The following is a 27,555-nucleotide window of genomic DNA, read 5'->3' on the forward strand; positions in this document are numbered from 1 at the left end:
ATCAACTGGACGGATGTTTACTGCGGAAGTGTAGGGACGGTGGACTGTGGCCACTTACTGCGCGTGGTGGTGGACTCCATGTGGCTGAGCACCAGGGCCGCAATCTCGTTAAAAGTCAATTGCGAGAACCCACCCCGTAGGCGCCGCACAACGTCCACTTGCCTGCGGATCTCATGCCTGCACGCGCACAGAAACACAGCACTGGCATTGAGCAACAGCTGGGAGCAGACAGTGCGCGCTACTTTACACTGCGGTAATTTCCATGCTTGAGAACATCACACTACACCAGTAAACACGACACCGAATATATGCAGTCTCTTGCCAAAATATGAAGTCTTCCTCTACTGCTCCAAGCCTTTAGACAGAGGCAAACTAAAAACAAAACCACATAAGCATGCAAAGCCCACAGGCAAGTTCAAAACAAAAGCCTACTTCACAAATTCGACATGAAACCATAAGACACATCATCTGTTATCGACCGAATTCTCCCACGTGTGGAGACATTTTCGAGAACAGCTGTGGGGGTGATACCTGTATTTCAGTACTCTTTTTTACCTTGTAAAACCATTATCTTGTCTTAAAAGTGGTCTCAATGAAGGAGGTAATCTATTTACACAAGCCAACTTTTTTTTTTCTGTGTTCACATAATAAAAACTTCACAGATTCTTAGCAAGCACACAGAAGCCGATTTAGCCGCTGATGAATCAGTGAGCCGAACATTGACACTTTAGCACTTTGCAGGAACTATGAAGGCAAAAAACCTCACCATCTCTCTGCGCAATTTTCAATGCTTGTTCATATCTTCTGGATATATTTCCTAATCATGAATGCAATGTGGCTACGGATATAATTGAGTGATTTCATGTGAATAGCAGAGCCTTGGAGGAACATGGGGCCGTTCTGCTCTTTCTGTGATCGAAGAGGCAGGAGATCAACAGATGAGAACTGAGCGAGACAGTCTAGAGGGCCAAACCACATGCCGCATCTGCACTTTTTGCCATTTCTGCCTCCTACTTCGCACTGCAAAGTGCTGAGGTTGTTTGTCCGTTTCTTCCCATCCCTTCTTTTCACCGCAATTTTACTCTCGTTTACTTTCTCCACGAACCACGCAGCCTTCTTTCCACGTCCGTAGCCAGCTTTAGTTTTTTACACTATGCGCCGCATGATTTTCATTATGTTGCTAAGGCATAGGTAACGTTGGCTCCTCCTCAGAGCTGGCGAACCTGGTGGTAAAGCCAAATAAAATACACGCAGTGCGATTGTTTTATTTTAAAAAATATGCCTCTAGATTCTAGGTAGCGGGCATGCGATGATGCCCTTTAGTAGGAAGTACATTACCGCGACCAGACATACTTTACTATAAAGGGGTGACAAACACTCTGCAGTCTATAGAAGACGAATTGGGACTTCAGTTACACTTTCCTACTATATTTGAGATTTTGCTATATCTGTGTTCACTTTAGTGGGATTCTACTGTAATATGCTATGGCAATGACTAATCTGGCTTGATTCAAGTCATTTCAGCCGATAAACCACACCGCCAAGAAGAGCTACAGAACAGAAGAAACCAAAAAAAAAACTCACACTGTATAGTTGGGCTTCTGTTCCTTCACCATGTGTACTATTTTCTCTATCTGCCTCTCCGACTGTAAAAAGAAACGAAACGTGGTAGAAATATTTCAATACAACACACAAGCTTGCTCAAAATGCACAAATAAATGCAATTAGCCCACGCTCGCTTTAACTACACCACCCCGAATGAAAATTTGGATCAACAGCTGCGTGTTTTGAGTGGTCATTTTGTTTGACCGATAGCGCTGCCGAAAGAGCACAGCTGTTTAAGTACAGAGTGGTGATTAAATGCCCTAATTTCTAGCCTACGCCTGGTCTACAGTCCACTAGCACGGCCGCTCAATGGAGGCGCACTTGGTGCGGGCCGTCGCGTCGCGCCTGAATGGCTGCGGAAGTGCGTATTGGGATAATTTACAGTTTCCGCCGTCATTCTCCGCGAGGGCGCCACCAGTCATGACGAGGCTCCGCCGGCACGAACGAGCAGACGACGCGGAAGGAGTGCGCTGGATGTGTTGGCGCTTGTTTTCGTTTTGACTACTCAGCATAACCGCCTGCTTCTGATAGTTCTGCATGCGTGCCATCGGTGCCTGTGTCAACAGCGTCCTAAGCGCATGTAGCACCATGCCAGGCAACTGCTGTGTGCCGCTGTGCACCACGAATGCAAGAAAAAATCTGAAGATCGGTTACAATGAGTTCCCATGCGATTCACAACGTTGAGCAGCATGGCTGAAAAACATATCTCGGGGGGGCTAGGACGGAAAAGGGAGCCGTTGGGAGCCGGTGAAAAGTCACTGGTATACTCACTGTACTTCACAGATGAGGACTACAGGAAGAACATAAAACTGAAGATCCCGCTTCCTTCAGCCGTCCCCTCCGTGTTCCCGAACTACCCACATCACAAGTTAAGTTGCCCTTGAAAAAATGAAAGCGCGCAGGCCAATAGATATATTTTCGCCCCTTGTTATAGCTACACTTCAATTCCTCCTGGACAACTCCCAGTGTCATCCTAAATCATGTGAGTTTCAAGATAGCTCCGCTACGGTCACTTTTATGACAGTGATATCAAAATGGTATGCCTTGCACAACATCACATCAGTGAAGCCGTGGAAACACCAAGAAGAGTCGCTTTATTTGTCAGATGACGAGCGACTCTCTTGGTTAGGGTTGGACTTTGCCATATCGAAGACATTCAGGTCCAAGGTGGCACGTCTATGCAAAGGCTAACCAAGCAAACGTACGAAGCAACAATCATGACAACCAGATCAACAGTGGCGCTAATTCCCTACCTTTTTGATCCCATCAAGTATCTTACAACAATGTCTTCTGTGTGTAGTGCATTGCATTTAATCGAATCTTATTCTCAGCTTCCGATACGCCCTGAAGCATGCCCTCAACAGCGGGTTAGTAGTATCGCTTTTTAGCAGCCTAAGGCAATTGAATGGCGGGAACAACAGAGTTGACGCAAATGCTACTGCTTTCACCTCTGAAAAAATACTGAAGGTACCACTAGCGAAAAAAGAATATCGACTGAGATTATACACATTTTGCCATGCTTGGGCAGGTTGGCATCTTGCAAGCATCAAAGTCTGCAGATGCACCTATCCACATTTAGGCAACTGTAAAACTTGGCATTCGTGATTATAAAAGTCGTACCTTGCCCACTGCCATCACGTCTGCTGCGAGACAGTTTCCGAGTCAGCTTACATTCATTCATTCATGTGTGGTGTGAACCAGCAGCTGACATAGGCTTAGCACCGATTGCTTTCTTGGCTGGTTACCTTGCACGTCCATGTGAAGAGGAGGTATACATATTTTTACAGAATCTCATGAAACATTTTTATTTATTCTGTTTTCAGTGCCTTCCCTTGTCTTCATTATTGATATATTACGAAAGTTTAAATATCTTTGAGTGCTTACTTTAGAGTGTCAATAATTTTATTTTAATAGTCCCCATCCTTTTATTAATTTTGTGCCTTGATTCCTGCAAACCCCTGGACTTATCAAAGTTCTTGATGATGGACGCCTAAGGTATCTGAAAATCACCATGCACCTTTGTTACAAGGTGATGAAGTGCCCGGAGGTCAGTAGAAGCAGCAAGCTGTGCAACATGTTGGTTTCATCCCTTTTTCCCAATTTCGTGCCATTTCCGGAGTTGATTTGCGAGAGAGAGGACCGCAGTCACACTAAGGACCTAACCAAACCAATGCGACCACTGCTCACCAACAGGACAGGCAACATAATTCTGACAGTGAAAACAATCACGCTTGCACATAAACTTTCGAAGAAAGTTCTTCGCTTGTCAAATAAGCCTGCGTGTCTTCTGTGCATCACGCGACTTCATAATCAAACGAAAAAAAAACTGCCTTAGCCTGCGGGCGTGTCGTTGTTTCTGTCTTTTGTTGTTTCTTTTGCAACAGTTTGCAACAGTTTGTGTAAGCTATCGTGTTTGGGTGGTGGTACCCACTTGAATACTATTTCCAGTGAAAACGGAGGAACAGGCTGAACAATAATATTGAACGCTACATCCTGAATTCTAAGTTTCCAGAAAAGTGCACGCTGAATAAATGGCCCCAAACCTTGTCCCAATTACAAGATTGTAATATGTAATACGTTATTACAGTGGCTGAAACGCAACTAAATGGGTGCCCACTCGGCGAAGCGCACGACTGCCTCGATTCTCGTTGTAAACGGAAGTCCACGAATGACTTGAAAAATCCCAGTGATGATGACATGCTGCTATCCCCCTTATAAATAGCAAACTTGCACGTAGCATCACATAATGTGTGAAACGCCGCTCATAAATCCTAATCTGAGCAAGCGCCGACCGCGCAGACGCTGAAACGAAAGTACAGCCACGGCCGCTGCGCGCCGCTCTCCGCCCGGACAACCCGGACTCGTCACGAAGCGGTGGCGCCGCCGCGGTGGCGATGAGAACTAGGCGCAATACGGCTCTTCCGGGCGACGCGACGGGCCGCACCCAAGTGCACCTCCATTGAGCGGCCGTGCCACTAGGGCTCGCTTTTCGCAACATTACTAAAGCACTAGCTCTAGGATTCATCACCGCTAAAAAGACTGACTGTATGACTGCCTCCCTGAAGTTGAAAGGAAATAATCATGGCTATGACAGATCTGATCACGCAGCAGCACTAATAGACCGGTTTCACTGGCCCCTGCACACACCATAAGAGCATAATGCTACTGCTGCAAGTAATAAATCATAGCCTGGTCTTTATTTGCCACTCTAGCGTGCTGTGCGCTGGAGCCAATGGGCAGAGCGTATATTTTAGAGCGAGCTTACAGAACTTATTTCTAAAAACGTAACTGATGTATAGACAAAACAAGCACTACCAAAAAAGACAGTTGATCCACACAAGCCAAACAAAACAGGCTAAATGCTCACCCTGCTCTTAGTCGGAGAGGATGGACAGCTGGAATACAAGGCTTCCTTCTCCAACGTCCAGTGTAGGTCCCAGAAATCAGAAACCCGCCGCCCCTCTGTTGCAATACAAAGCACGCGTAACGGGCAGCTTAGGAGACCCGAAGCATACATTCCAAACATGGCATCTGCAGCATTGTTACAGGTAATACCAGCCATAGAATCACACATGCGAGACCACACATGTAAGAGGTCTCCTCCTTAAACGCAAACCCAAAAACCTACAGCGAGAGAGACCCAAGAAACAAGTTTTTGTTTGTGGCACAAAGGATAAACAATTGGCATCTAGTACCGCGTGGGATAGCTTACTGTCTGCCTGCAGTACCTTGTGGTTGCTGAAGTTCTATGCGACAGCATGATATCAAGCAAGCTTATATCCCTGTCACAACTACTTAATTTAACGTCGCTCGAACTGAATGCACACCCTGATACCCCACATGCTACAGAAACAAGCATTGTAGAGCCATCAAAGTTGAAAAGTCCATTTAGTTTTGCTACAAAAACGAGAATTTTTGTGTGGGACTATTTGCAGTGCAAGATGTCATGGAAAGCTATTACAGTGCAGTCCACGTTAACGATACAAGATATAACGATACATCGCTTATAATGAATAAATTCTCCGGATTTACCAGTTTTCTCATTGGCCTAATGTAAACTGATTCAGATATAACGATTATCGCCGGTACACTGGATACAATAGCTTTATCGCCACCCGGTAGATGTTTATCACTAAAATTTCTCTATGTTTAATGAAAGATAAAATGCTAAGACGGCGATGTGAAAACTTGACATACGCAGCAAAAACAAACTGTCGTAGAGAAATCCGCGAGCGGCATTGCATGCGGTTAGGAAGTGAGTACTACCATCATCATTACTGAGTGCGCGGTAGAAGTAGGCGGTAGGATAGTTCGAGAGGATACCGGTAAGCTGTCTAAGGAGACGAAAGATCTGATTAAGAAACGCTAGAGTATGAAAGCGTCCAATCCAACAGACCAGATCGAATTGGCCGTGATATCAAAGCTAATCAATAAGCGCAAGGTGGCCGATATAAGGAAGTATAACATGGAGAAAATTGAGCATGCTGTAAAGAACGGGGGAAGCCTTAAAGCGGTAAAGAAGAAATTGGGCATAGGCAAAAACCAGATGTATGCGATAAGGGACAACGCGGGCAACGTCGTCACTAATATGGAAAATATAGTCAAAGTAGCCGAGGAGTTCTGTACAGATATCTACAGTAGCCAAAGTAGTCGGGACCGTAATGAGTTTGGCAGTAGGGAAAAACAGTCAGACGTTCCACCAGTGACGAAGGACAAGGTCAAGAAAGCACTAGAAACTATGAAAAGGGGGAAATCAGCTGGAGAGGATGAGATAACTACAGATTTGCTGAAGGGACGGGGGGGATATCGTGCTAGAAAAACTGGCCACCCTGTATACGCAGTGCCTGGTGCAATCGACGGTACCGGAACCATGGAATAATGCAAACACTATCCTCCTTCACAAGAAAGGGGACTCTAAGGACCTTGAAAATTACAGACCAATCAGCTTACTGTCTGTTACGTATGAGGTATTTACTAAGGTAATTGCTAATAGAATCAGGACAACATTAGACAGCAATCAAGCAAAGGATCAAGCAGGGTTTCTGAAACGGTACTCTACTATCGATCATATCCATATCATCAATCAGGTGATAGAAAAATGCTCGGAATATAACCAGCCCTTATACATTGCATTCATTGATTACGAAAACGCATTTGACTCAGTTGAAACCTCGGCGGCGATGCAGGCATTGCGAAATAAGGGGGTAGACGAGCCGAACGTGAAAGTGCTGAAAGATATAGTGGCTGCACAGCAACCATAGTTCTGTATAAAGAAAGTAACAAAATTCCCATAAAGAAAGGTGTTAGGCAAGGAGACGCAATCTCCCCAGTACTATTCACAGCTTGTTTAGAGGAAGTATTCAGAGACTTGGAATGGGAGCAGTTAGGGATAAGGGTAGATGGAGAATACCTCAGTAATCTGCGATATGCAGATGACATTGCCTTGCTAAGCAACTCGGGGGGTGAACTGCAAATAATGATTGATGACGTTGACAGGAAAAGTAGAAAGGTAGGCTTGAAAATCAATATGCAGAAGACTAAGGTAATGTTCAACAGCCTCGGGAAGGAACAGCAGTTTACATTAGGTAGCGAAATACTGGAAGTAGTAGGCGAATATGTCTACTTAGTACAGGTAGTAACCGCAGATCCGGACCATGAAAAGGAAATAACAAGAAGAATAAGATTGGGGTGGAGTGCATTTGGCAAGCACTCGCAGATTATGACTAGCAGCTTACCGGTATCGCTCAAGAGGAAAGTATACAACAGTTGCATCTTACCTGTACTCACCTATGGGGCTGAAACGTGGAGGCTAACCAAGAGAGTTCTACTTAAGTTGAGGACAACCCAGAGGGGTATGGAACGAAAAATGGTAGCGGTAACATTAAGAGATAGAAAGTGTCCAGAGTGGGTCAGAGAAATAACTCAAGTTACCGACATTCTAGTAGAAATTAAGAAGAAGAAATGGACATCTGCAGGACATGTAGTGCGGAGAGAGAATAACCGATGGTCGATGAGGGTAACAAACTGCCTTCCAAGGGAAGGAAAGCGTAGCAGGGGACGGCAGAAAGTTAGGTGGGCGGATGAGATTAAGAAGTTCGCAGGGGTCAAGTGGATGCAGCTAGCACAGAACCGGGTTAAGTGGAGAAAAATGGGAGAGGCCTTCGCCCTGCAGTGGGTATAATCAGGCTGATGATTATGATGATGTTGATGATGATGGTGGTGGTGGTGGTGATGCCTCCGCTAGATGGTGCGCCCACCCGCTTACACGTAGGCTCCTCTATCTATAAAGGAGCCTTAGGTACTTATGGTTTCGGGCGCCATCTAGAAGCGGCAAATAAAAGCATCCACAATCGCGCTATTGCCTTCTCAAAATCACTTCTTTTCCTTTTTTTGTCTCCACTCTTAACTTTTTCTACAGCTCTTCTAATAATTTTTGTAATTGCATCTAGACCGACTTTATTTTGCAGGTGATTATGCATTTACCAGCAATCTGAACGTTTGCAGCTTAGGCGCAGTTTAATGACCGTGCGTTTCGCTAGTATTCGTAAACACCCGAATTTTGAATAATCAGAGCCTCTGTTTCTTTTTATACACGGCTCACGGAACGAAAGGGCGAACTGGCTCTCAAGAGGGCAAAAGATCCACTGTTCACGTTTATTAAACTACGACACAATCGTTATTTGGTAAGAGCAATTGAAAAGACAGCCGAAGGCGAGGCTATAGTGTTGTAGCGAGAGAGTAGCTGCGACTCTTATGAGGAAGGGCGGAAAAGCAGTTGTTTTGTCGCACCACTAACACAGCCGCGGAAGATGCACCCAGCCACCCAGCTGCAATGGAACGGTTTGGGAGGCTGATTGGACGCGGATCAATGAACGAGAAAGAGAGAGCCGGCTTTCTCCAATAGAACCACTGCTCTCTCCTTAGCGACCCAGATTTAAGTCAGACAGCGAGCCATTCAAATGAGGCGGGTAAATTCAGTGAGCTCAGCCGTACGCAGTTGCTCACTAAAGTGAGCCGCTTTGCCCATCTGTGTTTGCAAGCCTTCTTGTTGCTCACAATGCCCTTGAAGTGGTATAAGTTAAACGTAACATAAATGTAATTAACTGTTTTGCCTTTTTTGATAACTAAATATTGGACTCACTTCAACATGACTTTTAGAGATTTGAGTCTGTGTCTGATGAGAAACTATGCGGATGAATCGTCGAGCGGAAGTGTTCCATCTAAATGACAATACTCTAGAGTCCGACCGGTCCGACTACTGGCGTACGAAGTGACTGGCATTGCGGAAGCTGGATCGAAAATCCAAGCAACCGTAAATTCAACTAAAACATCAGTGCAGGAGTGCGAATGACACTATAGAAGCCGAATGACGGAAATTTCGGAGCAGTGAGACAATAGTAGCAACCATGCGAGGTGCGACATCCTCCTGCCGAACAGCATGTAATGAAATCGAGCCAAGGTTATGAGATGTGAAGAACATGCGAGTTAGTACGAAGTCGGCCACGTCGTGCGAGTGTGTCTGGGTTATGCGTTTTCTAAAGAGTTACGAATTTACTCTAGGTGCCCAGAATAGTTGTCTTTAGTAAGCCAAGTGTCTCTAGTAATCACGTCTCTTGTATGCGATGTTACCCTGCCAAACATAAGAAAACCAACCAAAGCATTTTTAAGTATGTCTCATAACCGAGTGTCTCTTGTAATCATGTCTCTTGTAACAAGATTTTACTGTAGCAGGAAGAAAGCAAAATCCTGACGGTACAAATCCGGTAAATATGAGTTCATAAAATTTGCCAACCGGCTGGCACTGTTTACAATGGCTTATATAAATCTGTGAGCTGCGACCGCAAACCTAAAGGTTTCTATATCACCAAGACATACGTATAGCTATTGTTTTATATACATGCAGATAATGTTGGCATCAAGGCAACATGTTGCATACCATCACTCTGGGAGTCATTAAGCCTAACCATTTCAATATAGAGTCATTCCATAACAACTGATCCAGACTGCACATTGTGGTCTTTTCTGTCACCGTGACAAATGCTATCCCACGTTCATTTAAAATGTTTTCCAAGCCGTGGTGGTTGCCATTTTAAGTTTACAAGCGGTATCAAAACATAGTTGCACAAAACAGTTTTAAAAATAATATTTTTTTAACCATAACTGTAAACTTCTTTTATTAAAAAAATTTCATCTTTATTTAGACATAGAGTGTTTACTTCCGGGTAGAACAAACTTTTGCGACTTTTTCGCCCTCACCTCGTTCCTACAAATTTTTTTCCTCCCAATTTCTGAAAATACTATGCCTACGGAACTATTATAAATTCAGAGACCAGTGTCATAGAGGACGTGTAAAAAGCATTCAGGGTATATCCAGATCCTCTGCCACGCTACCATTTTATATTTTGTACAAATAACCTTAGCAAACTTTTTTGTTGCTGAAGCTGGCAGTGCCCAAACCTAGTGCACCAATTTATTTAATTAGAGGAGTACTGGTTCTGCGCAAATTTGAAGCCGACAGCAAGTGTGCTGCAATGAAAAGCTAGCACGGAGCAACGCCATGGTTGACTGCAAGGACACAAGTTTCAAAATTATTTTCCTAAACAGAACTTTTCTGATTTAAACTTTCAGATAAACGTCCTCCAATTGTACTATGCAGACTTACCATCTCACATTTTTACTACAACACCCTCAACAACTTGACCAAATAACTGAAATTACTGCAGGAATATATAAAAGTTGAAACTGCGTTCTTTTCTGCACCTTATAATGTATCAACAAAAATAAGAAAAACGTTCTACTCATTACACATGAAAGCACAATGTGCTCTACTTGAGAGAAAAATGATTCATCTCATAATTGTGCTTAGTATGTTATTTTTACAAATTATTTGCATGGTTGCATTCGGCTACTGCTTGCAAAGTTAACAGACGTAAAAATATTTTTTCGCCAAAAAGAAACTGGAATAATCGGTCACAGTAACACAATAGGCCTTGATTTTTAAAGAAGAAATTGAAAATGGCAAAGCCAAAAGTGTGGATCAGCTAGCATGGAATGATCCTTAGTTAAACTGCATGCCACGTTCCTGGCAAGGAACTAGGTAACCGTAAACCAAATGCCCCTAAAAGATGTGCAAAGATGCTAGGTATGTTCTAATATATGTTACTGTGCGCAAATATCTAAATTTCCAAACACAAATGAAATACGAATACGGAAGAAAACATTCAGTGAAAAATGAAAAAACAAGCAAATATTGTCACTTTTTTTTAAAATCGCTCATGTACACTTTACTACAATATCCAGGAATAATTTTTTGCACAGGATTTGGCATACCGGCTCATTTTACAACATGGACCTGCAGAAAAAGAGTGGAGCTGTCATATCTCTGCCATATACGTAAATCATCGTTAATTCTGTCCTCAAGTTACAAGAAAAAAAAAACGTTGTTTACAGTAGGGAACTGCTTGCATCCCAGTATTTGCACTCGAAGTGCTTCGCCTTGTGCACACTGTCGGGAACACTCAGAGGCTTCCGCTACCCACATTGCAGTGCATCACAATAGTAGTGGTCTCCTCTCCCCAAAAGGACACGGTTATCTTAAGGGGGTGCTTCCCCGAAGAAAATAAAAGAAGCAACTAACAAGAACCGTTTTTGCATTGCGGTAAATTACACCGTATTTACTCGCGTGCGAGCCTCTTGCATAACGAACCCACCCCCCCTTTAGCCACTGAGAACTTAAAAAAAAAGCAAGCGTTCGTTAGCCTGCCCGTTTTTTGCTGTCACCGTCTCATTCCACCGCACATTACTTGGCAGTTCACTAAGATGCTGCACAGCGATAACATCATGGTGTATTTATCTTTTCACACCAGCTCTATCAGGAAAGAGGAAGCAAAGGGGTGGGGGGAGGCAACTTGGCAGGGCAGAATGCCAGTGCTCGTCCGGTTGTACAGGCCTCGTTTTCACTTCATCGTGTGGCGTCTGAAGCTGGCAACCTCCACTGCCAAACACAAACAACCATTGGAATGCGTGATAGTGCAAACGACTTTTGAAGCGAACGGAGCCTAAAGCCAGGGTCATGAGTGCGACTGACCGCGTGCTTTTGTTAATGACTTATGGGTTGAAGAATGAAAGACTTACAAAAAAAAAAGAATGTTTTTCCTGCGTAGTGACTTGGTTTTTCATTTGAAATCCTGTGGCGCCCGTCCGATGCCATAACCATTCATGGGCGTCCGGCTGGGACCGCACAAACAAATACTTATCCGTGCTTCTGAATTAACATGGGTCAAATTAACGAGTATTTAGTTGCAAGCTTCGGAACTTGCGCGGAAGAAAAGAGCAGGCAGATGCAGCCGCTGACACCAACCCCTACACACCGGCGCCGCCAGCTGGCGCAACAGTCATGGTGCTATTTCGAATTGAGCTTTCAATGTAGTTGTAATTATCAAATGTTTCACCCCTATGTCACTAAGAAACCGCAAAAGAAGCCGCCGCGTTTCTCCGCATAAACTCTTGTTTCCACGGGAACGGGTGCCTCGTATGTTGGCTCGCTGAAGTTGCACCTAGGCACTGCAGGAAAGCAACTGGAAAGGGTGATCGCCGCTGACCAGTTTTCCAACGTTGTGAGCGCTCATTTGCATATGTCTGGTTGATCACAAAACTTATTGCCACGTGCCTAGCACTGCGCGGCTACCACGCTTAGGGATAACAACAACGAAGCGGCTGTTGGCTCGAGAGGTGATATGGGTTGGACTGTGATATCAATGCTGGAAGCAGACCTGATTCTCGGGTTCTCGCCTATGTGTACTTTCACGGCTCCTTGGGGCTTGAGTAATGACATATCATACATAACCACAGTTTGTCGAAATGTCGAACATAGCAAACAGGGAATCGTGTATTTTAATTGCTACATTCGTATTCGAAAATTTCAGCACCCGCAAAACCCTCAAATTTACACCCTATGTGCAAGCCGATTTTCACAACCTTCCCAAGGTAGCTACATTTATTCGAAGCTACTAGACTGAAGCCTGAATGCCACGTCACAACACTGTCACAATAGAGAATGGAGCCCACCTGGCCTCCCGACGTTGTTTTCCGAGCGTGGCTTCAGGTTGGGCCAGACAGACACAACGTCCTTCTTCAAATCTTTGGGTTCAGCACGAACTGGAGGAGATTTCCCACGCAGCAGCGGCGATGGGGATGACGGCCGAGCGGGTGGCAGCTGGCATTGGCCTTCCCCCCTATCTCCAGAGTCTTCTGCTTCCTTAATACTTTGCTGTCCGCGGGAAAAATGGTGGTTTTGGGGTGGTGTCATTAATATTTTTTCGTTAACAAAACGTGCTAGGTACAGGAGCGTTTAGTATCAAATTGTAGAGGAGAAATTATTCTTCACAATGGGTTATTAGTGACAATCATTATACTTATTGAATAAGTGTTTAAAAAAAAACAATCCGCGAAAATAGTAGTAAAAGCAAACACACAAAAAGATCAGTTTCTCGATACAAATAAAACGAAGATATTTCAAATTATATGTTTTTTTACAACAGGGACCAATGCAAAATTGCAGCGAATACTAGCTTTCTGTGTACAGTATTTGCTGCGTTGGGAAAGAAAACAGTAGTGTCGATTTCAACCACTGGCTGTCCTCTAGCGGAAAACACGACTCCCTGCGCTACTGGCGGCAAGTAATACAACCCAAAAGACGTCACTTTGCAGATAACAGTTCTGACCTTCAGAACATTGATCTCTTCTGATCAGTGCTCAACAAAAGCGGTCATTTTCGAGGAGCGAACGCAAAACTTGTCGAGGTCTGGCTGTCGATGTTCCGGGTAGGTTTGACGTAGTTTCACTGCCTGTCGTATCGTCTGAACAGCTGAATTCGTCTTCTGAGTCATCACTGCTGCTGTTAACGTCGTGTGCTCCTGCTGCGTGCAAATGGGCGTTTCCGTGAAAGGCGTCAGCTTCCGCGGAAACACCCGTATCCATTCAGCAGGAGTGCACAACGTCGACGACATGATGTAAACAAGGAGCGCCGATCACCTGACTCCGGAGACCATCTGAACGTGCGCGACTCGATGAAAACACTGAGAGTTCCTCTACTTCCCATAGGAGGACGCCGCTTGTCAAGGAGCCCTTCGAAAACGGGAAAATTCGAATCGTGTAACCATTGATAGCGGGATATTGATGGGAATAGGCGCGAACAGCGAAGTGTTAATCATAGCGACAGCTCCCCTAGGCATCTCGTCTTCATCCTCTCCTTCCTCTTCATCCATGAAGTAGTTATTCACCTTCAGGTCCGCCTGTCAAAAATGAACCAGCTCCTACGGCACGTAGCTCGGCATAAAATTTTACCCTTCAGTCCTTTTGATGTTTTGGATTTTATTTCCAGCTCTGCAAACAAGAACGGCAGTTCATTTTCGGTTCGCTTAAGAGACGACGTCACATAGACAACTGCAAGTGAGCATATCAGTATCCCCTACATCCTGGTTATTAAACAGCGGCAACATACCAACGCACACAAAAAGAGCACTGTTCTCAGTGCTTCTTGACAGAGTGGTAGGTAGAGCTTGAAAACAAAGGGGCCAGACACAAACTTTTGTCCGGCTAAGCGGCCTATACTGTATTTAAACAATTGTAAGGCGACACTTTTTTAAAGTTCGTAAATTCGAAGCTGGGGAGTCGACTTACTATCGAAACCAAAGAGTGGCACAGTTAGCCAAAGCAAGTGCAACATTCAGTTACTGTGCCTGCTTATCCGGTTTTCGGGAAGAATATTTCTTTAACTTTTACTGCACAGCACAAACTGCAGCTTATTTCACGTGACACGGCGGCACTTCCAGGGAGTGTTGATGGTTGATGGAGCAGCAGACATGGATCATTCGTTGAGTTCGAGGTCATTCCATGTTCACACGTTTGACTTTACGACTGGCTACATGCTTAGTCACGAGCTCTTCAGTCCAAAAAGCAATCGGCGCTTGTTCAGCACAGCGCTCAAGGAGGCAGCTATCATTTATGCAGAGGCAACAACTGCGCTGTGGGCCTCAAGTTCAAAGCTTCGAAACTGGTTATGTGGGAGTGACGGTGGTAGCGAGACAAAATTTTTAAGTGATCTACAGACCAAGCTTGCCACGTATATCGCCGAAATACGTAATTTGAAGTGGAGACCAACTAGATTCTACGTAGCAGCCATAGTGAGGAAATGATAAACCTAAGTTACAACTGATAACCGAACAACACTCGTAGATGCTTGGCCAGAAGATTACAACCACTTTCGAAAGCTGCACAAGTGCGAAGCTAGCGCAGAGAAATCTAGAACAATATGTTCACCGTGTTTTTTAATGCAGAGCGGAGAACAAACAGGGGTGCCAATGACATAGAAAGAGTTAAGGCGCATATAAAATCACTAAAAACTTCAAAAAATAAAATTTCAAAAAATATATTTGAAATCTATTAAGAACTTTTCAATTGCATACCAAAAAATTATCCGTAACAACAGCCTCAAATAAACTCTAAACAGTATTGGCGACCGCGAGTAGCAAACAACTGGCTGACATCTAGACGAAAATTGTATCTACATTTATGAACCACTTTCTCACACCTTCCCTCTGTCACTAATTTGACTACAATGGACATTATGCAAGCATAAACACGACATCCTGCGGAGATAAAAAAATTAGGCTGAAGAAAATTTGTGCGGTAAGATCTAGAACCATAATAAGTGAATATTTTCCACCTTGTCTCCCAATACTAGTGTCCTTTAATATGATATGATGTTCATGATAATACCGTGATATTGCTACACCAATTTTAAAAGTTGCGGTGCAAGAGAAAAAGCATAGCTGTCTCAAAAAATAGAATTATTGCCAGCCTTTTGTTCACTGTCTCGGCACACGGTACAGTATAGCGGTAACTTACTCCTGCCTCAAGACGCACAAGGTTTTCGGCATTGACGTGTGAGTGTTCTCACGGGACTGGGGCTCTGACCACGTCGGCGATAGGGAAGAACGAAACACCTAGGCACAGCCAGTGGGCCAAGCTGTTTACTGGGAGTGCCCAATTTTTGTCCTCAGTCATAGCAGCATTCGTGCGCTCCGGCGTCGTCTCTCCGGATGCAGATGCCGTCTGCCGAGATGGGAGGTAAGAGGGAACAAGGAGCCGTCTGATGTGCTACGCCAGTCCTCTCAGTCCCCCCCTCTCCGCCACAGCTCCGGGGGAAGTAGGCCATCAGGGGAAACATGAGGCGTCCCCGTGAAAGAGAGAGAGATAAGGTGGGGGTTTGCCGCGTCATGCGGGCGAAGGAATGTTGAATTCTCGCACCATTCCTCTCTTAATTGTTATCTCCACCTGGGCGCTGTTTCTCCCCCTTTGGAGACGTACGGCAGTGGTCCTTCAACAGGTCCATCCCGCCGTACGGGAGTCGGCACTCGGGTTGGTAGGCTCTGTCTCTGGCGCCGCGTCCAAATCGAGGATGGCCGCCATTACATCGCCGCTGCAGTCACGGGGATGAAGAGGGGGCAAAGTCCACTGGCATACCATACTGTCACGTGCCGCTGGTACGTCCGCAGTGCGCTGGTCTCCCCCTGCCGCGCCGACACCCCGCAGGTTGTAAATAAGGGCAGCACGCTTCCTCCTTCAATGCACCAGGCATCTTGAAAAGCTCCGTGTACAGGAACCACGCCGGCTTCTTATCTACACGGGCCGCATTCTTCCGGGTTCTCCTCCAGCCAAGGTTGAACTGGCGTTCTGGAGTCCGGGTATTCGTTCGAGCTCGAATGCGAGCAGCTCCAAGAATCTTTGTATTCTGGCGCAGCCACGAGGCGCACTGTTTAAACATCGCCTTTCCCGCTCTCGTCACCTGAACTCAAACGGCATGGCCCTTACCTGCGCCCGCAATGCCTTTGGCGTAAATAAGGCCAGTCGGCAGGCTCGGTCATTCTGGATGCGCTCGGCACAAGCTTCGCGTAAAGGAGCGTGCGCCGAAATCTGAATACAAAGCCGCTCTAGGAAGTGCGCTCAGATCGGTGCGACCGTTAGAGGTTGCTGAGATTGTTGCGTGGCTGCAAGCTGAAAATCCCAAGGTCAGGCGGAATCAGTGGACCCATGCCAACAGCATCTTACACTTAAAGTGACTGTTCAAGTGGAAACTGCACGCGCTGAATGGAGCGCCAGCTAGAAAACCCCAGAGAAGTCTCTACGGGCATCGCTGCAACTCCCGAAGCCAGCGCACTCGCTGCGACAGCCGGAAAATGGCGCACACGTGCAGTCACGCAAACCGCGGCTCTGTAGCAGCCACAGCCAGCGAAATCACTGAAGAATTGTCAAATGCTGTGCATATGAGACCCAGCGCACAGCTACACTGTGGGCATGATTACAACACCCTCAGTAAGCGCGATCGATGAAAGAAAGCGGAATGCTTCGAGCGTCAGATCACGCACAGAACAGCACCGGTGCCGTCAGCTGTTTGTGCAACTTGAGCTCGCGACAGACAAGCACCAGACCCTCGAGTTCGTGCGCGAGCGGATATAAGGAAAAACAGTCCTTTCCGCGAGGTTGCAGTGCTGAAGGTAGGCGAAGTAGCCGAATATCAACCGCAAGGGCACGGGAGGTCTTACTTAAAGTTACCCGGCAGGTGTCGATTTTCAAGCCGGCGACGTTCCTTCACGCGAAGCCTGTGCTGAGCATGTTCATACGAACCGTGCGCGCCCACTGGCCTTATTTATCACACCGGCACTTCGGGCGCACGTACGGGCCACACCGTTTGAGTTCGGACGGCGATGGCGATGTTTAGACGGCGCGCCCCGTGGCTGCGCCAGCGTACAAACGTTCTTGGAGCAGCTTGCATTCGACCTCGAACAAATAATTCACGAACCGGAGGGCTGAGGAGATGCCAGTGCACAATGACCTCTCCCTCTGCCGTCTGGGATTTGGAGCATGCCCGTTAAACCCTGGCTGGAGAAGAACTCAGCCCGTGTAGATACGCAGGCCGGCGTGATTCCTGTACACGGAGCTCTGCAAGGCGCCTGGTGGATGGAGGGAACGGAACCTGCTGCCCTAATTTGGCGTGACCGTGTGCGAGCAGCGCACTGTGGGCATACCGACGGCCCGACAGATGGTGGGTCAGGGTACTTTGCCCCTTGTCTTCCGCCGTAACAGCGGCGGCGGAGATTTCAGCAGAACTAGTCGAATGTGCGGTCTGCACGCAGAGCCAGCCCAACGGGAGGGTGGTTGTCCTCGCTTTTGCCGCGGTGCCAGAGACAGAGCTTACCAACCCGAGTCCCAACTCCTGTCCTGCGACATGGATCTGCTGAGGGATCAGCCGTGCAGCTTCAAAGGGGAAAACAGCGCCCAGGTAGAGGTCACCATTAAGAGAGGAAGGGTGTGGGAATTCAACACTCCCCTCGCCTGCACCAGAGCGGGGAACACCCTCTCTCTATTTCCCAGGGACCCCTCATCTTTTCCCTTCTGGCCTCCTTCCCCCAGGGCTGTGGTGGAGAGGGCGGGAATGAGAGAACTGGGGTAGCGTGCCAGGCGGCCCCTTCTTCCCCTTCCCCTCTCATCTCGGCGGACAGCGTCTGCGCCAGAGACAACGCCGTATCGCCGGAGCGCACGGATGCTGCTGTGACCGACGATGGAAACTGGGCACTCCCAATAAATGGCTTGGCCCACTGGCTGTGCCTCAGCGTGCCGTTCTTCACGACAACGACTGTGGTCTGAGCTAGCGGCCTGGCTCTCGGCTCTGAGAGGAGTGTCCGAGCCATGTCAGAACCCTCACACTCTATGACCTCAGATAGCAAGCTACATTTTAAACGTAAGCACCACTGCCAGCAAATGACCTAGTTAAAGGACGCCTGGCAGAACAGATGACACACAGATTGCCTACTCCCAAGATGACAAAAAGATTAGAATGAAAGAGAGAAGAAACAAGACTGACCTCATTCTGTTGTGATGGTGACTGTGTTACTAGTGGCTTGTTTTTTAGCTCTTTAATCTGGAGATGAAGCTTCTTCAACTCGCGGCTGCAAAGGAAAAAACAATATCCATCAATGACGCCCTGGAAGCCAAGTCAAATTCCTTGCCGTGTCCCACAGGTGGTTAATGAGCATTTTCAAACAACCGGAAGCTGCTTAAGTTGCCGCAGTGACAGATATCACTTTCATGCTAAATAAATACTGGCAAAGTACCAAACGAAACATTTTAGCATATGTTTACTAACCAAACTGTTCAGCACATATTTACATTTCTTTAGCAGTTCACTTTTCAAACCCACTTATGTACCCACTCCTCGACCCATCCTTCGATTAGTTATCCAGGCTATCAACATACTTGGCCAATATTTAATAATTTATGGCCAAATAAATGTATTCTAATGTTACTACTACTATTCCTACTACAGCTTGATGGTTCAGTTTGATTTATGGTGCTTAATGCCCCAAAGCCACTCAGGCTATGAGAGATGCCACAGTGCAGGCCTCCAGAAATTTCGACCATCCGGGGTTCCTAAACATGCACCCACATCGCACAGCAGTTGCCACGGTCGAGATTCGATAACGCATCCTTGGACACTGCAGTCCTTAACCACTGCGGCACCACGGCGGGTACAAAAGCTGGAAGAATTTGTGGAAATTCGTACGAAGACCACAGTGGCATCCGTTTAGGTGGCATTTCATACCACTTTCAATAGGTTATGAAAGCTACTACACTATACTACTACAGGTATCGTACTGAAGGGTTTTGGTAGTGAAAACAACAACACCATACTATTCAAGCCGAGGTGAGAAAATTGCTCTGCAATGGAACTATTCAGCACGCTCAATGGACACTCACGCATGATCTTCCTGCAGAACCGTCAGCCTGTCTTGGAGCTCAGAGATTTCATCGTTTTGGACCTTCAGCATCAGCTCCAGCTGCACGAGAAGACACGTTGGCAAAACATCCCAGTTAATGGCCAAAAATGTTATTTAGGATACCAGAGGAGGATTTTCCCCAAATTGAACAGCTTTGGATCATGATATAGTACTAAAAGATATTTCACCGGGAGCTGCGCTATGCCACAGCCAGTGAAATGCATTCTGGTAATCGTGGCAATGTCGGCGCAGTGTAGAGTCCTGCATTGTCACGTGATGCTTCTTTCCACAAATAATGAATTTGTAGTACTAGTTGCGTCACGTGTTTCGACACTTGCATGTCAGGACCCTGAACATTTTGTTTTCGCACGAAAGACAAAGGCCCCCAAAAAAAGAACTTAGAAGGTGGTCCGGAAGGCTGATAAGAAAATTATCACATTTAGCTGTTTTGTCCCCAGAGAGTATGGTAAACATGCAAGGTCTTCAGGCCCGACACGTCCTTTCTGCACCATTAAGCTTAGAGGGAAGTGCTTAAACTGCTACCAAAGAGGCAGTCGAACTCAACTTTGCGCCGCTTTTTTAGGCTGCATTTTTGGTGATATCTGGTGGTGTAAAGTGTTGGGTAAATGCTGGCATATTTAAGAGCTCACATCGGTACGTGTGCATGGCATACCTATTCGCTCCTCGTACATCAATGCTGCCACAGTAGCATAGTAGGATCAGTAGCCGTAGTATTTAAGAGAGAAAATGTGGCTGTAAATAACCCTGAATATGTGCAAGCACAACTTCAATAATTAGAAGTTCTGAACAGTTCTAAGAACATCTGCAGTCTCGTAGGTAAATTTGACCAAGTCTCCAGTGCGCTAGGCTGGACCAGCCCGGTTAATACGAGAATTTGGGGTGTAGGTAACAATGACCGGTCTCCGTTCTGCCACAGACCAATGAAGATATGATCTATTGTAGACTCAAAAAGTTATGCTCATCCCCGGCTTGATATGCAGCAGCGCCCCAACCCCAAACTATCAGCATGAAGAGACTTGTGAACCGCCGAAGCGTGTCCCTGCAGAGAGCGGCTTCAGTGCAATGCAGCCACGGATATCATTCTCTCGGCGCTTAGACAAGGCAGAGCCAGACCAGAGACACCAGTTCGCGCACTTTTCACACCTATCCAGCCCATCCATGGTCAAGAAGTATTTGGCGGAGGCACCGACATCGAAGCGCCTCCAACCCAAAGCAGCGGCAGCGCTTGTCCTGCGGCACGACCATCCTTGGACGTACAAAAGCAATCGCACACCATCTCGCAAGCTATTGTGGGCTCATAAGGTGATCAAATTTATCCCGCGAATTCTCTTAGCTTACAAATGTAATTCTGGTCCTCCCGTTCGCATAGTACACTCAGCTGATCCACCTTTTTTAAGATTGAACTAACGTGACCACATGACCACCTTGAAATCCAAAAAGCACGGATCGATCTGTCCCCACCAAAATTAAACCAGTTTTAGTTAAAGGTTCATTACTTTGCGTTGGTTGCAAGTTTCATGTTTGAAGAAATTCAGCCACTGAAAATTAGCCTTAGGTAAAGACTTAACGCTTCTAAATGTCTGAAACATAAGCCAGGATACAAACCAATATACAAACCAAACCAAAACAAGTTTTCCAAAAATGAACCAACTCGCACAAAAAGGAGTGTTAATGGAATAAGCTAAAGCACATCGCACATGTCCGGAAGAAAGCTCGCCTAGTCTGCAGAAAAGCCTCGCTGTACAATATTAATATGAGCATACTTTTTCTTCGCTGATGTAGTTACCTGGGCAGGGTCCACAATGTGGGTCTGGGTCGCGGCATCGCATGTCAGCTGCACAGCCTGCATGGCTCGCGACAGGCAGCGAGGTTGGTATGGCGTCTGGCTGCAGCTATCCTTGACACCGACATCCTTTTCCTCGACGCCATCCTCCTCAGCAAACTCGTACGAGGTGCGGCTGCACGGACTGGCCCGCGCACCTTGATATCCGCCATCACCTGCCTCCACGGGCTGCTCCAGCTCCTGGTCAATCTTTCCGGCACACCAGTGCACTACCGTCAGACTGCACCCGAACTACGAAGCCTCCAACCACTACCATAATGGTATGGTTTGGTTTAGGGGTGTCAACATTCCAATATGACTCGAGCTATGAGAGACTCGCCGTAGTAGAGGGCTCAATAATTTTGACCATCTGGCGCTCTTTAACGTGCACTGACATCGCACAGAAACGGGCACCTCGCCTCCATCGAAGAGCGGCCACCATGGCCAGGATTCGATCCGGCATCCTAGGTCACAGCAGTTGTGCGCCCTAACCATTGCGGCGAGGTGGTGCATCACATTACGCAGCAGACATTATGCGCACATGAAACAGCTTTTTTGTGTGAGTGTGTGTGTGTGTGTGTGTGTGTGTGTGTGTGTGTGTGTGTGTGTGTGTGTGTGTGTGTGTGTGTGTGTGTGTGTGTGTGTGTGTGTGTGTGTGTGTGTGTGTGTGTGTGTGTGTGTGTGTGTGTGTGTGTGTGTGTGTGTGTGTGTGTGTGTGTGTGTGTGTGTGTGTGTGTGTGTGTGTGTGTGTGTGTGACACCAATGTTTTCTAAATTTGGAAAGTGACCCTTACGTAAGGGCGACATTGTTTTCCATGACATGTAACGTCTCATAACCAAGCGTACGTATCTGTCACAGTTGTTTCTGCGGATCAATTCCTCCCTGCCAAAATTAATCCAGTTTTCGTTACAGGTTCATTATTTTGCTTTAGTTACATGAACCTTGCCGAGAAATTTAGTGTTAATCCAGTAAATGTGGCCTATTTATTGAATTTATGCGGCCAAGTTGACAGCAATTTCCCAGTGGTGTGGATGGAAGGATGGATAAAAGTTGAAAATACTGTTCTCAAGTGCATGTCATTCTGTTCAGGTACAAGATTACCGACAAGAAAATGACATCAAAATGACACCGCCAAAAGCTTAGCTCCACCCTAGCCACCACCTCGTAGTGATTAGTGTGTAGTCACTACTGAGTTGTCTGCGTCCATCCAATCACAGTGTGTCCCATACTGAACAGAAACTGAACACATTCTGGCATGCTAAGTCGGCTGCAGGTTCTGCCCAGATCTTTTTTGCAAAATGTTTCCATGTAGGCAGAAAGAATTCTCGAACCAAGGTCCTCATGTGCCTATCCCTTAGCACTAATTTATGACATCCCGACAACTCCATCACCCAGGCCCATCAAGAACACACGCACCCATACCTTGCGCGCAGACAATTCCAGCCCGTTGTGGGCGCCCCCTAGAGCAACAGTGGGGATGGTGCAGTCATCGGTGTCGTCCTCATGGTCTTGGTAGTAGAGGAAGGAGAGGGGTTCCTCGTGCACCTGTCGGAATCCCGGATATCGGACCACAAAGTTGGCCAGCGTGCTGTACTCTGACAGCACCTGCCGCGCCTCTTGGGGGCTCAGGACCTTCAGCAAGTCATCCTCCTGGGACGGCCCGGTTTCCTGCAGGAAGTCCCGTAGCCGTCTGCAGCAGCAATATGAAGCCGCATACGGTCAGGCTGCATACTTGTAATGCGCTCGTGTACTACACAGCAAGCCCTTGCCAACTCGTATTTGAGTGACATAGCTGCCGTGTGCTCACACCTAAACACTATAAAGTAGCGATCGGCAGTTTTCAATGTCCGTTGGTCAAAACAACATACAATGAGCAAGTCTACATGAACACGCTGCAATACATGATCCCCGTTACAGCTCCAATTTATGCAACTCTATATGCTACCATTGTCCACTCACGAAACTTGCAAACTCCCCAGTAGAGACTTGGCAGAGTTCGTGCAGTTGCAGAAGGAACTTGTGAAACGCATAGTGGATGTCTTTAGCCAATGCACCTTCCATGCTCGTTTATTTATTTTGGTTGTTTCTTTGTTCCTTCCCAGAACGCATTAACAGGTAAAAAAGCATGGCCACGTTTTAAATTGCAGTCAAGAGAAGCCACAGAACCTGATTAACCTCGCCAATGATCCTGCGATGAAAGGACAAGCCGATTGAGCGGAAGATCCTGTCTTACCTGACAATATCATCCACATCCGCATCGGTTAGAGCCTGCAACTCTGGCTCTTCATCTACTGCAGGTACATCTTCCACACTGCAAGAAAGACCGTGCCTATTACACAACTCCAGGCACTTCAGCAACGGAACATCAAGAACAGAACTCGTTTTTATAACCTGCATTCTGGCCTGCATTGGAAAAACTATGCTTGACGCCCCACTGTGCTGTTTTACGACAATACGTGCGAGCTGTTCATGAATATTCCAGTACCATTCTGAAGAGCACAATTTTCAATGTTCGCAAGGCGCACACCGAGAACAAGCGACAACGTTCCCTCAACGTATACAGATATTCCACCCTGTGCAATTTCACATCAATAATGAGCCACTGAATAAAAATCAGCCTATTCAATAAACAGCCACAACCAATTCTTGGAGCTTGAACCGTACTATTATGGGTGCGAATATTGAATATTTCAAATACCAATCAAATATGTTTGTTGTTCGATTCATACTTGCAGTCAAAAAACTGATACTCGTGATCTTCGAATTACCACACTGTATCACTCACAGTACGAAGCCTTACTGCAATACCTGACCGCGTTGACTGCTGCTAAGCATCCTCAACATGCGACAATGCAGTTTTGTGAAGAGGGACCTTACGAAGGTCTCCCAAAAAATGCATACAAAACAAAGCCATCCATGACACCAAGAAAAAACATTGTTCTCACTGAAATTTCACCTCAAGCGCAAAACCTATTCATCACACAAAGTTACTGTTATGCACCTCAAGTTGTTCTTTTTTAGGCACATTTGATAATTCGAATTTTCGGTTAACTGGGGCATTATTTCTTGTCCCGTGGTAGCAGTAATGAGAGTTCACTGCATCCAGCAGCAATATGAAAACTCGACCCGGCTTCATGCTGATTCATTCTATACTAAAAGAAACTGAATAAGAAATCCTCTAAAACCCGGATGCAAGATTTTTCAGTGGGCCATATGCTTCTGTAGGAATCTAGTTTAATTTTATTTTGGATACAAATGTCAACTATGATATAAAGAGGACTAGCAATGTTTGCTATTTTGATTTTTTTTCATTATCAGATATTCGATTCGATAATCGAAGGAATTTTTTCGCCCCATATCTGTACTCAATTCGTATCTGAGAATTTTAATATTCGCACGCCCCTACTTTCTGCCTACACCAAAACTTCGTAAATGTTTTGGTGTTCAGGACTACGAGCAACAGTAGAAAGCCTGAAATCCAGCATGTCATCCTTTTTTCATCAACACACTGCTCATACACTGTATTGAATTGCAGTTTGTCAAACACATGCCAACAAACCTATACATGCCAACACAGTTCACCGAATCTAACCATATTTTCAAATAAGCTGGGAATAGGAAGCAGTAAAAATTGATAGTTTCATGAATTGAATATGAGAGGTGCCATTGTGGAGGGCTCGATATTGACATATGTGATAATGCAGCACGACGGCTAAAACACTGCGTCGCTGCGTCCGACTAATGTCACTTCACACATGAGTATATGGATGCCAGCACTGCATAAAGCAGTTCATTCACTGGAATGACTCGCTGTTGACGTTATAACAACTGGCGACGAGGATGGGACAAGCAGACGGCGGATGGAGCGAGCAAGCGAGTAACCGAGCGGTGCCTTCGTTCAGTGTTTCAGGAGGAGAGCATTGCCTTGACTTTCGTTCTGCGTTACAGGAAAAAGGAACGAAGTAGTGCGTGCTCACGGGGTACGACTACCGCCTTGTGGAAAACCAGTTGTGTCCCTCTCCGCCGTGGCCAATCACCACCACCACAACGAGCGTCGTGGCAGCGCCGGCTGGAAGAGAAGGCAAATACCTCCCCTTGGCGGAAGGAGACCATCGTTGGGTGCGCCACCAAGAAGTCTGCGCGGGTTCCCGCTGGAAGCCCACAGAGAGCTTCAGGATCTAGCCGGCAACGCGAGCAGTTGTCTCTCGCTTGGAGACGATAGCGGGCACGGAGTATGCAGCGCACACGCGATGACCCGTCGTGCACGACCGCCCGTCTTCTGGTTTCCAACGGCGAAGCGACGAGTAAATACCGCGCGCTCTCGCCGCCTCCCGCGGCAGACGCCGTGGTATGGCTTTGTCCGAAGAACACGGCGCGGATGGGAGATCCCGGCCGCCATATTCACGGCGCATGCAAATTTCCGCTGCCAAAGTCGCACCCCCTTTCCCCAGCCGGTGAGTCAGAAGTCCTTCTTTCTTACGTAGCCTTGCCCTTCCAAGGAAATCCTTGTTAATGTATAGCTAGCCGTCATGCTCTGTATGTTTTTCATGTGCAATAAATGGGACTGGAGTTAACGCTGTGTCGTACCCTTCCTTGTCCTTTTGTTCCCTCCGCGGTTCGCTAACGAGAACGCTGCTCCCGAGCAGTGGCGGCGGGGTGGAAGACCGTCTCCCTCATGTTACCCCGCAGCCTGCAGACGCTCACGGATGCAAGCATCGTCTTGACCTTCGTTCAGCGTTCAGAGGGCAGCATCGCCCATGGCATCCCAACGAACTTTGGGGCTTCTTTAAACATGCCGTCAGTGGGGAAGATGTCAGAATACGACCCCAACACGCAAAACTTCGAGTCGTACTTAAAGCACTCAAAGCATTTTTTAACGGCAATTGAGATAACCAACGAAAAGTGTCTCCCCGTCTTCTTGACAGTAGTCGATCACTTAGCCAGGAAGTGCGACTAAAGCGACTTCTTACAAGATGCCCTCCGAGACAGGCTGGTTGACGGCACACGGGATGAAGAGACTCGGCGTGCTCTGTACTCGGAGCGAAACATGGCATTTCAAAGCGCATGCCCAATCGCCCTTGACATAGAACTAGCGGTGCGAGACAGTGGGCAAATGCGGTCAAGAGAACACGAGGCATTAGTGCTCGTAGTGAAAGTTCTACAGCATCCCTAGCCGAGGCAACCTAAGCCCAAGAGAAGGCGAGGCGGCAAGAGCGGGAGGTGTGATAGGTGTGGCAGGGCACAGTCATCGGACGTTTTCTGTTACAAAAACTCGGTTGTCATGAGTATTCAAAAGTAGGCCACTTGAAGAAAAAGGTGCCGCATAGTTAGGGCAAAATCTAAAAGCACCCACCTCCTCGAATATTTCGACGAAGACTCTGAACATGAACTGTATCATTTGGGTAGCTCAACCCGATCATGTTATGAAGTGGGCATTAAGATTGAGGGGCATGCCCTTAATATGCAGGTTGACACAGAAGCAGCCATCACAATCGTCCCAGAGCTAGTGTACCAGTCCCACTTTTCGCGCGTAAGAGGCGAACCATGCAAAATGTCGCTTCGCACGTGTACTAGGGAACAGATACAACTAAAAGGGCAGTGTGACGTAGCTGTTCAGTACAAGGATAATAGCATGGCGCTACCTGTCGTTGTTGTTAAGGGCAACAAAAAGAGGTTACCAGCACTACCTGGCCGAAATTGCCTGGAACATCTCAAACTTGACTGCCTGGAAATTGGACAGGTGGCACTTAAACAAAAGTACCCTTCGGTGTTCTCTGAGAAATTAGGAACAATATATAAGTTGCAAGCAAACATTGTTCTGAAACGTGGCACAGTTCCTGTATTTTGCCGCGCTAGACCTGTACCCTTTGCATTGCAGAAAGGTTTAGAAAATTGTTGGAGCAAGTGGAAACAGGCATGATGCAGCCAGTAATGCGCCGCGGTTGGGCTACACCGTTAGTCATTCTTAAAAGAAGATGACAGTACCAGGTTATATGGAGACTATAAGATAACCGTAAACACTTCATTGAAAACAGATCGTTACCCACTACTCAGGCCCGAGGATATGTACACTGCTTTGAAAGGAGGAAAATTATTCTGTTCACTAGACATTTCTTCGGCGTACCAGCAATTGCCGCTTACTCCAGGTTCCAGATCATTTTTGATGTAAACACTAGCCTGGGGTTGTTTGAATGTCAGCGCCTACCTTACAGGTGTGGCTAGTGCCCTGGTAGTATTCAAGTCCATGATGGACAAAGTGCTTTGCGGCAT

General features: G+C 46.6%; 1 protein-coding gene across 1 annotated transcript; it reads right to left on the bottom strand.

Annotated features, from left to right (window-relative positions):
* Positions 1–17: 17 nt before the first annotated feature.
* Positions 18–27,555, bottom strand: LOC146172147 (uncharacterized). The gene is made up of 9 exons (XM_084585984.1): positions 27,491–27,555; positions 23,519–23,596; positions 22,702–22,975; positions 21,250–21,495; positions 19,423–19,502; positions 16,011–16,228; positions 4,973–5,136; positions 1,585–1,646; positions 18–177 (listed from the first exon to the last, which is right to left on the bottom strand). Exons 1-9 carry the CDS (start codon positions 27,553–27,555, stop codon positions 18–20), a joined length of 1,347 nt encoding a protein of 448 aa, XP_084442110.1.

This window comes from Amblyomma maculatum, unplaced genomic scaffold, assembly GCF_055883805.1.
Source record: "Amblyomma maculatum isolate TAMU_Amacu unplaced genomic scaffold, ASM5588380v1 scaffold_13, whole genome shotgun sequence".
Lineage (NCBI taxonomy): Eukaryota > Metazoa > Arthropoda > Arachnida > Ixodida > Ixodidae > Amblyomma > Amblyomma maculatum.